Source organism: Mobula hypostoma, chromosome 13 (genome assembly GCF_963921235.1).
Source record: "Mobula hypostoma chromosome 13, sMobHyp1.1, whole genome shotgun sequence".
NCBI classification, from domain to species: domain Eukaryota; kingdom Metazoa; phylum Chordata; class Chondrichthyes; order Myliobatiformes; family Myliobatidae; genus Mobula; species Mobula hypostoma.
This window is the reverse complement of record NC_086109.1, coordinates 61,347,290-61,361,032: the sequence shown is the minus strand read 5'-3', so window position 1 is coordinate 61,361,032 and position 13,743 is coordinate 61,347,290. Positions and strand designations below refer to the sequence as shown.

Here is a 13,743-nt window from a genome sequence, read left to right as displayed (position 1 = left end):
TTTAAATCTGTCTCCGTTACACCTTCATTAATAGTAAAACAATACATATATGTGTGGCGCGTGGCCAAGTCGTTAGGGCATTGGACTAGCATGGGTTTGAGCCTCAGCCGAGGCAGTGTGTGTGTGTCCTTGGGCAAGGCACTTAACCACACAATTCTCCAGTCTACCCAGCTGAGAATGGGTACTGGCAAAAAACGCTGGGGATTGACCTCGCGATAGACTGGCGTCCTATCCGGGATGGGGGAGTCTCATACTCTCAATTGATTTACGCCACGGAAACCGGCATAAGCACCGGTTATGATGGGCCACAAGGCTCATTCTTTCTCCTTAAAAAAAAGTTCATAATTATTGTTATTATTTCATTAATCAATGATAATCTATGCTTAAGATTACCATGGGATGCAAGGGAACCTTTTACAAAGTTGTTGTCAATTTGGGATGTGCTGTCTGAAGATTCACCATCCTTGTTCAGGCAAGCTCTACTCTGTAACGGCTGAGTTTACTTATGAAGGTTATGAGGAAGGCGGCGGAAAGGATATTATATTTCCTTTGGGAGGATAGTGGAGAACAAGGTGTCACCAATTTCAGAGAAAGATGGAGTGATTTTTCTCTCAGAAGTAATGAGACTTTGGGAAAACTCTTACTCAGAGGGCAGTAGAAGCAGAGACAATATTTTAAGGCAGAGGTAGACAGAGGTTATTACACACTGAGATGGGGTTTGAAGCAGTCATTTCTATAGGAATACAGTGAGTGTGTCCCAGGCTGATACATGCAATGTGCCTTCCTTCCCAGTTACCTCCTCCCACACCTGTTGCCATCCAAACCGGGAATCGACATCAGTAACCTGCCAAGGAAGGGAACCAACACCGTTGAGAGACTCTTCAAGATGAGCTTTGTGCCCATTGGTTTCTGGCAGCGGTTCATCGCCCGTATCTTGATCAGCCTTTCTGAAATGGATGCACAAGTATGACACCTCCTCCCCCACTCTCCTCCCCTCCTACTCCCTCCCCCATCCATTCCTGCATCTTCTCTCCCTCCCCCTTCTGCACTGTATACAATAACTAAATAAATAGATCAAAAGACACTCAACAGTGACAGTTCAAAGACTGATTGCAGTTTTTCAGCACCTTCGCTTAGTACATTGACTGAATTAACCTCTGTTTATGTGAAATTGCAGAGGATTCCAGCAAAGTCAGCAATAACACTAGGCAACAAATTGTTTTGAAAGTGTTGCTTCCACTGAGTTTTTTTTTGTTTATGATAGACTGCTTGAAGCTGAGCACAAATATAATTTCAGACTACTTGTATCACGTAGGAATTTGAAGGGACAAGAAATTAACTATTGAATTATAATGCATTTAATTGCATAACAGTGCTGACGCTTTGCAAAAGTTCAACTAAGTTAAAGTGTTGTGTTGATAATTTTCATTTGTACTCAGTGTCTGAGGCTTCTTGCTTAAGTTTCCAACAATAATCAGCCAGCATTGATGGATTCCAGTTGCCCTGATACCATTTCCCCCCGACCGCAAACTTTTCACCATGCTCGTCACTGACAGTGCCCAGATTTGCAGGGAAGAAGTCTAAATGGGAATGCAGAAAATGAATCTTTAGTGACATGATGCACCTCATGGTTTTGTATGCTTGAAGCATGTTGTCGACCATCTGCACTTAGTTTGGTGCTCTGTTGTTGCCAAGAAAATTTTCAACAACATTCTTAAATTCCTTCCATGCGATTTTCTCCGGACCCACTACAATTGCCCGTCATTGATGGCCTGTTTGATTTGTGGACCAACAAAAATACCTTCCTTAATCTTGGCATCAGTTACTCTGGGAAGTATCAAAATCCTTCACAGATATTTAAAGCCTTCCTAAAGCCCATTCTGCTGTGCAGCATCTGCCCTGCCTAAGCATGCCCAGGCAGGCCTGGACAAGATAGAAAACTTACCAGCTTACATTGTCTTGAATTATGAATTGAAATTACAAATATAGGTGTTTTTCAAAAAATGGTGCGTGATTGGGAAACTTCATGGCAATTTTCATGATCAGCACTTCAAAATTCATAAGGTAAACCCAAAGGTATTAAGGAAGCAAAGTCTTTGTTGCCCAGTGTAATTTAAAGGCAAGCTGAAGTAAGTGAGTGTGTGTGCACGCACGGTGCTGGGGTTAATAATCACATGTTTCACTTACCCCTCCACCGAACACTGACCACCACACCTCCACAACTTAGTGTGGAGGCCATTTCCTCTGTATCTTTCTGCACAGTTGCTGTGTGTGGCAAACAGGTCCTGCCTTTAACCATGACCCCTCCATCTGCTCTCTTGACCAGCTCATTGAGAATGAAAGGAACCCAAGGCGAGGCCGAGGCAAACGGGCTTCCGTTTACAGTTTCACGGCGTCCCAGCGTCGCAATCGCTGCAGCACTTTCCGAGTAAGAAGAAACCAAACTATTTACTGGCAAGAAGGTTTGCAATTGAACTACGAAGGTGGGAGTCTAAGGTAATCATCTTCATGGTCATTGTGGGCTATCTAAATGTCTGTCGGGTCACGAAGCCTGGGGACTTCCTGTGGTTTTTGAGAACCTGACTATGCCCAGCTTGGCTCAAACCCGAGTACCTCTCTTCCTTCTTGCAGTGTGGAGTCGTCGGAGGTGAACTGGAAAAGGAAAAAAAGTGCAGGAATAAAAATCAGGTGCCAGTCGGAAACACGGGATTTCTCAGCGGTTGCGTTCATCACTGATCACGTCAATTCTCTGATCGATCAGTGGTTTCCAGGTAAGATCCTTGGCTTTGACGTAGCGGCTCCCTGTGATGTTCTCAAGCTCACGAATCCGAAAGTCTGTGAGATCAGTGACTCTGCACTCAAGTCTTGGCCCATGCTTCATTTCGGCACGAGAGAGGGATGGGTGAGACATTAAACCAAAGCCATCATAGGGTCTATGGTATATTTTCATTTTCCCGGGCATCCATGGTTATTTCTTGGTCCACGGTATTTGGTCATTAGAATTGTATCAATGACTGTTTGGGGCTCATCCGGGATATGTGAACATATCTGTGAAGATGTCAAGTTTTAGAAAGGTTACAGAGGACGTTCACCAGGATGTCACAGGAAGAAGCTACTTCATCTCTTATAAGAAAATTTTTGTAGAAATTTTAGGAATGATGGCTAGGAGTGGATCTAATTGATGTTTTTGCATTTATGCAAGAGTTTAATGGAGTGGATGCAGAAAATTAATCTTCCAGCAAATTGTTCAGTAACTACATGCCCTGAATTCAAAATTGGCTGAACAACTAGAAAAGGTTTTTTGTTTTTGTTTATTAATTGTATTCATATGCTTATTGTTTTTTATGCTGCACGAGATCTGGAGTAACTATCATGTTGTTCTCCTTTCCACTCATGTCCTGCAGAAAAATGTTCTCTCGATTGCAGAGATCTGGAATTGTCTTTTTGAAATGTGACCATTGCTGGTTCCTTTAATGGTGTGGAAAGGGTTTTGCAGAACTACTCAACCATTAGAAACGCAAGACTTATGGATGAAGATTGGAGTTGTAGGGATAAGCACAACTTCCCTGTGAAAGAGCCCGCACAGGCTCTAAAGGCCAAATATGGCCCCCTGCTTTGCGGCAGCTTTCCTGGATTCTATCATTATCACACCTTACATTGATTTTTAGCAGAGCTTGGACACAGTAGGCTGGTCAGTAATGACGAGAGCGACAAATTGAGTCCATAGCTGACTCAGCGACAAGAAGCAAAGGGAAATGATTGTTATGTGCTTTGTGACTGTTGAAGTGTTACCAGTTGGTGCCTTGTGTAGTGTGTGGAGGTGCTGTTGCCTCGCAGATCCAGTGACCCAAGTTCGATCCTGACCTCTGGTGTTATCTGTACATGACTGTATGGGTTTCCTCCCAAAGCTGCTTGGTTGGAAAGCAAATTGGCTGTTGTAAATTACCACCAGTGTAGGCGGTGGTACAAGAATCAGTGGAGGGGGAGATGATCAGGTTGTGAGAGAGAATGGATTACAGAAGGTGAGTGGGAATTGGATTGCTGACAACCACATAGACTGATGGGCCAAATAGACTATTCCGTTGTATCAGCGAAACATCTAAAATGAAATCTTATCGATAATTTATGGAGCATGTTAAATTATTATGCAGATAATACAAAAATTGTACCTGTGCTTGACTGAGAGGGAACCTTTGGGCTGTTGGAAGACCTGAATGGTCTGGTGAGTTGGAGAGAAAAATTGGAAGTGGAATTTAAACCAGAGGTGTAGATAATGTGATTAAAGATTATGGTAAATAAAGAAAATAATATGGGCAGTAAATGGGAGGAGGATGAGCTCTGTGGAGGAAAAGAGAAATCTTGGACACTATATGCACAGTTCTTGGTCAATTTGATAGCTAACAGTGAACAGAGAATATTTTATTACCCAATGCATAGGATACAAGGGCCATATAATGTAAGAATGATATACTGTACACAGAGTGCTGCCCGCAGTTCTGGTCACCCCATCGTAGGAGAGATGTGATTTATCTGCAGGAGGTACAGCGGAGTTCCATGAGGTTGGTGTTAGTGCTGCAACATTTTAGCAGTGAGGCAAGATTAGGTCATCTGGGCTACACTGGAAAAGTGGAGGATGTAAGGGGAGGCATCATTGAGGTGTGTGTAAATAAGAGGAAACTTAGCAAAAGGATAAAAAAACACCTTCTCAAATACCATTAGAAACTGGCATTAAACACTGCCCTTGCCAGTGTCAGTCTCACCCTGAAGGGGAAGCTCCTGACTCTACTGGCTCCAGACCAGCTCCCTGTAGGAGGAACCTAACCAGTCCAGCCACCCCGTTCTTTTGCAGAGTCTAGAAGTTTCTTTAGCGAATGTGAGAGAGACATAAATATTTAAACCTACATTTTTTTTTCAATTGCCTCTAATTGAAATCCCGAAGCTTATTGTGGCTCCTTGCAGCTTTGAGTCTTTCTATTTTTGTTTTGTCCCTTTCTGAATGCGAAACTCTGTAATTACCATGATTCTAAGTTTAACCCCTTGTGTGATCTGCAGCTCTTACTGCCACTGAGACGGATGGGGCTCCCCTGGTTGAACAGTACGTCCCCTGCCCTCACTGCAGTCCCACGACCACCAGGGAAGCACAAACCCACTTCCAGGGACAAGGACTACACTACTTCAGCATGGAGGACTGCCTGCTCACTGCCATCGAACACATGGACATTGAGTGCCCGAATCACCCGATGGCCCCAGTGCCTCTGGACGAGTTGGTTCCTGAGATCTTTATGACGGATTTCCCAGCCCGGTAAGGACAAGGAGTTGGAATGAGGAGTTAGAGAAGAAAAGAAAGTGCAGATTGAAGAGAAGAGAAGAGAACATTCCCCTCATCGCCCACATTCCCCTCATGGCCCATGTTCCCCTCACAGCCCACGTTCCCCTCAGGCCTGCATTCCCCTCATGATCCATGTTCCCCTCACGGTCACATTCCCCTCACGGCCCGCGTTCCCCTCACAACCGGCGTTCCCCTCGGGCCTGCATTCTCCTCACTACTCACACCACCATCTAGCTCTAGATCAACAGCAAATGCGTTACACTGGTGATACAAGTGACAGAGACTACGAAGATCTTGAATTGTTACACCAAACCTCACTTGTCACAGCTCCCAACGCACTTGTCACGGCCTCTGAACCCAAAAATAACTTGTTTATTCTTCTGTTTTCTATCTGTAAGCTAATCCTCATTATATTATACCCAATCCCTATGTTTTATGTAATCATGTTTAATTATCTCTTGTGTACTAGCTTCTAGAAATCCCAGTACACCACGTCCACTGGTTCCCTGAATCGATTCTGCTTGTTACAACCTTAGTGGACTCTTAAAAACCTTGACAGATGTGTTTCCGTTCATGCTGATTCTATACAATTCAGTTGGAATTGCAGTATAAACGCTGTGTGGTAACTTCCTGAGACTTTAAATCTCCCCTCACCCCTACACCATTTAGTTTAAAGACTGGCAGATATCATTGGTGGGGAAGACAGAAAACGATGATGGCATGTGAGTGATTCAAGGTTAGAAAGACGAGGAATTGAACAGAACAGGACAGAATGGTGATGTGTTGATATAGAGGCAGTGGGCAAGACTGGGGTATGTATTGAGCACACTGTACCTGGTCATGGCTGGAGTGTGAGGCACTTCCATGGGGTCAGGATAAACCCAGCACTCATCACCGAACCGAGAATGTCAAAGGATGCAAGGTGGCTCGTCATTATCAGAAGGTGTTTGACAAGGTTGCACATGAAAGTTAGCAGAACTGAAATTCATTAAATTGGACGTTATACAATATACGTAAATCATTTGGATGAAAATGTAAGTTGGTGGAGTTGTGGAGAGTGAGCAAAGTTGTCCAAGGACTCAGCAAGATGTAGATCAGTTGTAAGTTCGGGCAGAGAAGTGGCATATGAAGTTTAATACAGAAAAGTGTGAGGATTTACACTGTGGAAGGTCAAATTTAACAGGAAAATATGCAGTAAATGGCTGGACCATTAGGTGTAAGAGGTACGGCAGGATCTTGGGCGCAAGTCCATTGCTCCCTGGAAGTGGCAGCAGAAGGCGATCGAGTGGTAAAGCAGGCACGCCGCACACTTGCCTTCGTTAGTTCAGGTGTTGAGTATGAAGGTCGACAAGTCATATTGCAGTTGTATAAAAATGTATTGTCACCACTGGTCACCACGCTACAGGAAGGGTGGAGAGGCTTTGGAAAGAGTGCAGAAGAGTTTCACAAGGATGAGAGAGGGTCGGCTAGAAGGAGAGGCTGGACAAGCTAAGATTGTTTCCTCTGGAGCAGCCAAGTCTGAGGGGAGACCTGATCAAAGTTTATCAAATGATGCGAGGGACAGACAGGGTAGATAGAGTCTTTTCCCAGGATGGAAACGTTAAATACGACAGCGTGTAGGTTTAAGATGAGAGAAGGAAATTTAAAAGAGATTTACGTTGCACTTTTTTTTAACACAGTGTGTGGCAAGGACCTAGAATGCACCACCAGGTCAGGAAATGGAATCAGATACAGTAGCAACATTGAAGAGGCATTTAGACAGACACAGGGACAGTTAGGGGATTGTAGAACCACATGCAGGGGTCAGACACAGGGACAGCTAGGGGATTGTAGAACCACATACAGGAGACAGACACAGGGACGGCTAGGGGATTGTAGAACCACATACAGGGGTCAGACACGGACAGTTAGGGGATTGTAGAACCACATACAGGGGTCAGACACAGGGACAGTTAGGGGATTGTAGAACCACATGCAGAGGGGACAGACACAGGGACAGCTAAGGGATTGTAGAACCACATGCAGGGGACAGACACAGGGACAGCTAAGGGATTGTAGAACCACATGCAGGGGTCAGACACAGGGACAGCTAGGGGATTGTAGAACCACATACAGGGGTCAGACACAGGGACAGTTAGGGGATTGTAGAACCACATGCAGGGGTCAGACACAGGGACAGCTAGGGGATTGTAGAACCACATACAGGAGACAGACACAGGGACGGCTAGGGGATTGTAGAACCACATATAGGGGTCAGACACAGGGACAGCTCGGGGATTGTAGAACCACATGCAGGGGTCAGACACAGGGACAGCTAAGGGATTGTAGAACCACATGCAGGGGTCAGACACAGGGACAGCTAGGGGATTGTAGAACCACATGCAGGGGTCAGACACAGGGACAGCTAGGGGATTGTAGAACCACATGCAGGAGACAGACAAAGGGACGGCTAGGGGATTGTAGAACCACATGCAGGGGTCAGACACAGGGACAGCTCGGGGATTGTAGAACCACATGCAGGGGTCAGACACAGGGACAGCTAAGGGATTGTAGAACCACATGCAGGGGTCAGACACAGGGACAGCTAGGGGATTGTAGAACCACATGCAGGGGCAGACACAGGGACAGCTAGGGGATTGTAGAACCACATGCAGGGGTCGGACACGGACAGCTAGGGGATTGTAGAATCACACAGGGGACAGACACAGGGACAGCTAGGGGATTGTAGACCACATTCAGGGGACAGAGACAGGGACAGCTAGAGATTGTAGAACCACATGCAGAGTTCAGACACAGGGACAGCTAGGGGATTGTAGAACCACATGCAGGGGTCAGACACAGGGACAGCTGGGGGATTGTAGAACCACATGCAAGGGTCAGACACAGGGACAGCTAGGGGATTGTAGAACCACATGCAGGGGTCAGACACGGACAGCTAGGGAATTGTAGAACCACATGCAGGGGACAGACACAGGGACAGCTAGCGGATTGTAGCACCACATGCAGGGGACAGACACAGGGACAGCTAGGAGATTGTAGAACCACATGCAGGGGTCAGACACAGGGACAGCTAGGGGATTGTAGCACCACATGCAGGGGACAGAGACAGGGACAGCTAGGAGATTGTAGAACCACATGCAGGGTTCAGACACAGGGACAGCTAGGGGATTGTAGAACCACATGCAGGGGTCAGACACAGGGACAGCTGGGGGATTGTAGAACCACATGCAAGGGTCAGACACAGGGACAGCTGGGGGATTGTAGAACCACATGCAGGGGTCAGACACGGACAGCTAGGGGATTGTAGAACCACATGCAGGTGTCAGACACACAGGGACAGCTGGGGGATTGTAGAACCACATGCAGGGGTCAGACACAGGGACAGCTAGGGGATTGTAGAACCACATACAGGGGTCAGACACAGGGACAGCTAGGGGATTGTAGAACCACATGCAGGGGTCAGACACAGGGACAGCTAGGGGATTGTAGAACCACATACAGGGGTCAGACACAGGGACAGCTAGGGGATTGTAGAACCACATGCAGGGGTCAGACACAGGGACAGCTAGGGGATTGTAGAACCACATGCAGGGGACAGACACAGGGACAGCTAGGGGATTGTAGAACCACATGCAGGGGTCAGACACAGGGACAGCTAGGGGATTGTAGAACCACATGCAGGGGTCAGACACAGGGACAGCTAGGGGATTGTAGAACCACATGCAGGGGTCAGACACAGGGACAGCTAGGGGATTGTAGAACCACATGCAGGGGACAGACACAGGGACAGCTAGGGGATTGTAGAACCACATGCAGGGGACAGACACGGACAGCTAGGGGATTGTAGAATCACATGCAGGGGACAGACACAGGGACAGCTAGGGGATTGTAGCACCACATTCAGGGGACAGAGACAGGGACAGCTAGGAGATTGTAGAACCACATGCAGGGTTCAGACACAGGGACAGCTAGGGGATTGTAGAACCACATGCAGGGGTCAGACACAGAGACAGCTAGGGGATTGTAGAATCACATGCAGGGGACAGACACAGGGACAGCTAGGGGATTGTAGAACCACATGCAGGGGTCAGACACAGGGACAGCTAGGGGATTGTAGAACCACATGCAGGGGACAGACACAGGGACAGCTAGGGGATTGTAGAACCACATGCAGGGGACAGACACAGGGACAGCTAGGGGATTGTAGAACCACATGCAGGGGTCAGACACAGGGACAGCTAGGGGATTGTAGAACCACATGCAGGGGACAGACACAGGGACAGCTAGGGGATTGTAGAACCACATACAGGGGACAGACACAGGGACAGCTAGGGGATTGTAGAACCACATGCAGGGGACAGACACAGGGACAGCTAGGGGATTGTAGAACCACATGCAGGGGTCAGACACAGGGACAGCTAGGGGATTGTAGAACCACATACAGGGGTCAGACACAGGGACAGCTAGGGGATTGTAGAACCACATACAGGGGACAGACACAGCAATAGCCTGTGCTATATTCTGTATTCTCATAGAATGATACAGCACAGGCAGAGCATGGTACTGCATGTCAACCATATGTTTAGCTACAAGACCTGGCTTTCAAATGATCATAAACACAAGGAAGTCTGCAGATGCTGGAAATGGAAAGTAACACACACACACAAAATGCTGGAGGAACTCAGCAGGTCAGACGGCATCTATGGAAATGAATAAGCAGTTGATGTTTCAGGCTGAGCTCCTCCTTCAGGACTGAGAAGGGAGGGGGAAGATCTTCCCCTGGCTTCATCAATCACTTTCCAGCTAACCTCCTTCCCCTGCCCCACCTTTTTTATTCTGGCGTCTTCCACCTTTCGTTTCAGTCCTGATAAAGGGTCTTGGCCCAAAGCATCGACTCTTCATTCGTTTCCATAGATGCTGCCTGACCTGCTGAGTTCCTCCCACATTTTCTGTGTGTTGCTTCAAATGATCAATCCGATTTACTTGTGGACAGTTACTGAAGTAGACTAGCCGGTGTCCCGACGAGCAACTTTGAAGTAGAAGCCTGGGGAAACCAGATTTGCATTCTACCAGTATTGGTACTGTCACTTCCACTTCAGTTGTAATGTAGTATAGAAACTTAATGTCAGTGATTTTGGCTAAACATTTTTTTAAATAACCAGAAGTACTGTTTTTGCCAAACATTAATAGCCGACAAAACAGGCGCGAACGCAGTCACATCTAGAAAGTCCCACTGAAGACTAAATTATAGATTCCAAAAGGCTGTGGGATCAGAGAGACCTGTATGTTCGTGTACAGAATGTCAAGCTGGCTAATTTTTTAAAACCCTTTGGACGCAGAAGGAGTCCACTACATCCATTATAGTCTCTCTGTCGAGCAATTCATTTAGTTCTGTTCCTACTTGGTCCCTCTTGCCCTCAGAATTTATTCCTCTTTATTGTTAGTCTGAAATTGGAAATTCTTTTGTAATCATCTTGGCTTCTACCACCCCTGCAGGCAGTGAGGCCAAGTTATCACCACACACGGCATTAAGTAAAAGTACTGATGCCCCACATCCCACCCCTCTTTCCCAAAGCCTTTAATCTGCTCCTTCTCTTTATATTGTCACCAATAAGAACAAAATTTCTTTTTGTCCACCTTATCTGAGCCATTTTAAATTTTGCACACCTCCAGCAGATCTCCTCAACATTCATTACTTCTCAGAATTCCCCCAACTTGTCCAAACTAATCTTGTGTCACCCTCACTTTTTGCAGCCACGAATTTACTATCTTCAGCAAATTTTCAAATTTCTTTCTGTATTCCAATATCAAAATCACAAACATACACAACAGAAAAAAAAAATCAGTGGTCCCAACTCTGGCCCATAGAAACAGTATTGGTCATCCGTCAGTCCGAAAAAGGAACATTTATACGTTATACTTTATTGTCACCAAACAATTGATACTAGAACATACAATCATCACAGCGATATTTGATTCTGCGCTTCCCGCTCCCTGGATTACAAATCGATAGTAAATATTAAAAACTTAAATTATAGATCATAAATAGAAAATAGAAAAATTGAAAGTAAGGTAGTGCAAAAAAACCGAGAGGCAGGTCCGGATATTTGGAGGGTACGGCCCAGATCCGGGTCCGGATCCGTTCAGCAGTCTTATCACAAAAAATCTAATAATTTCCCACAATGTATGCCTTTTATTCATTCACTATTAAAGCAACTGGGTGGCAGTGAAGATCCTCTGCCTCTGTCTGTCCACACCATGACACAGAGATATAGAAGGATACATCACTGCTGTTTCCATAACAATTTACTTAACCGGTCAGGGTAGTTAGCCATCAGCTGAACCCCCGAATCTGATAGACCTGTGGATCACTCTTAGTCTGGCCTTTACCCTTTGACCTGTTTGGCAAGGGTGACCCTCCCAAGATCCAAGCATGAGGTCCTGACAGCAGGCAAAATAGTTCTCCGGGTTATTGAGGCGTGCAAACCTCCAAATCACGACAAGGTTGTAATCCTCATGGGGGAGCTTGTGTCTTTAGCCAGTGATGTATCTTATCCATGAGGTTCAGTTTGTTTCTGTAGTCTTTTACCTGTAGTGCTTTGTCAAACATTTCCTTAAAACCTTTATGAAGGACCATTGTAATTCTTTCATATATCTTCTTTGTAATTTCATCAAAATATTCATTTAGGGTACTCAGGCAAGACCTGCCATTTACAAATAATGATTGCCTTCCCGAAAAACCCATCATTTTTTCCCCTGTTTATTATTTCTAGAACTTTAGTCAGCACCAAACTGGCCAGCCTTGCAATGACCAGGGAGGGACATCTGAACCAGGACCCTTTACAAAATGCTGGTCAGGCCACAAACTTGGTTTGTTTCTGATATCGTTTAATGTACTTTCAGGAAGGTGTAAAAGATTTCCTGGAATCATTCCACAATGAGGGATTTCAGCTGCATCTGAGGTCGTTTGCTGTGGAAGGGGCTGAAGGAGACTACATCCTTGTAATCTAATAGGAAAAACATGAGGGAGTGAGATTAACTTCAGGACCATAGGGAAAGTGTGAGGGTATGGGAGCTCTACCTATTGTGCCTGTTGGGTGCACACCTACATATCAATTAAATAAAAGCATACACACAGGAGATGGCTTTAACGGGTGTATTCGCATTGCAATGAGAAAATGTCTCTGCACATGTGTAGGTAACAGTGCATACACAGACAACAGATCAATATGTAGTGCTGAGGAGTGTGGTCATTGCTCTAAAATAAATCGATCCATACATTACACATCTTCCCTCTTTAGATTAATGCAATATAAAACTGTATATGTGCAAAACATTCAATCTCCCTTCCATAAACCCATGTTCCAACTAAACATGCTTTCACAATAACAGTCCATAACAACTTCACAGTTCTAAAGGTTCTGTCTTTTGGGTGGCGCTCCGTTTCTTTCAGGATAGTGCCTCCAGATCCTTGAAGTGACGTCGGGTTTGGCAGGCGTCTGGTCAATGATAACATTCTCGTTACGCCTCTGAGCCTGTGAAGTGACGTCAGGTTTGGCAGGCGTCTGGTCAATGATAACGTTCTCGTCATGCCTCTGAGCCCGTGGAGTGGCATGGGGTTTGGTAGGTGTCTGGTCAATGATAACATTCTCGTCACGCTTCTGAGCCGTGGAGTGGCATCGGGTTTGGTAGGCGTCTGGTCAATGATAATGTTCTTGTCACGCCTCTGAGCCTGTGGAGTGGCATCGGGTTTGGTAGACGTCTGGTCATTGATAACGTTCTCGTCACGCCTCTGAGCCGTGGAGTGGCATCGGGTTTGGTAGGCGTCTGGTCAATGATAACGTTCTCGTTACGCCTCTGAGCCTGTGGAGTGGCATGGGGTTTGGTAGGCATCTGGTCAATGATAATGTTCTCGTTACGCCTCTGAGCCTGTGGAGTGGCATTGGGTTTGGTAGGTGTCTGGTCAATGATGACGTTCTCGTTACGCCTCTGAGCCCGTGGAGTGACGTCAGGTTTGGCAGGTATCTTCTCTAAGACAACGTTCTCAGTTTCCCGTATCATGTTGCCGTCAGTGACATGATCATCACTGAGAGACAAGTCTAGTGGCTGTAGTGTGTCCATCTTGTTGAATGCAGGCTACTCAGGTGTGTCCTTCAGTTGAGCATCCAGTATCTGGTCCACGTGACGTCTCCATGTCTGATCTCCAACATCTACTATGTACATCAGTGGTCCAGTTCTTGTAGCTATCCTACTGGGTGGCCACTTGTCTTGTCGACAATCACGCGCTGGGTCTTCCTGTCCAATCTTGAAGATCCTTGCTGATTCACTTGGCGACTGGCTGAACTGTTTATTCTGCAGTTCCCTCCATAGATCTGGTTTCAGGAGGTCCATGTGAGATCTGATTCCTGCTCATG

At 46.0% G+C, this 13,743-nt stretch overlaps 1 protein-coding gene across 9 annotated transcripts in view; it reads left to right on the top strand.

The window, feature by feature from the left end:
- lrrk1 (leucine-rich repeat kinase 1) overlaps positions 1–13,743 on the top strand; it is a 282,207-nt gene that overhangs the window by 233,559 nt on the left and 34,905 nt on the right. For all 9 annotated transcript variants that reach the window (XM_063065804.1, XM_063065802.1, XM_063065800.1 and 6 more), the window contains 4 exons: positions 793–964; positions 2,327–2,496; positions 2,632–2,771; positions 5,053–5,302. In XM_063065804.1, coding sequence (XP_062921874.1) covers positions 793–964; positions 2,327–2,496; positions 2,632–2,771; positions 5,053–5,302 — 732 coding nt within the window. The remainder of the gene's footprint in view (positions 1–792; positions 965–2,326; positions 2,497–2,631; positions 2,772–5,052; positions 5,303–13,743) is intronic.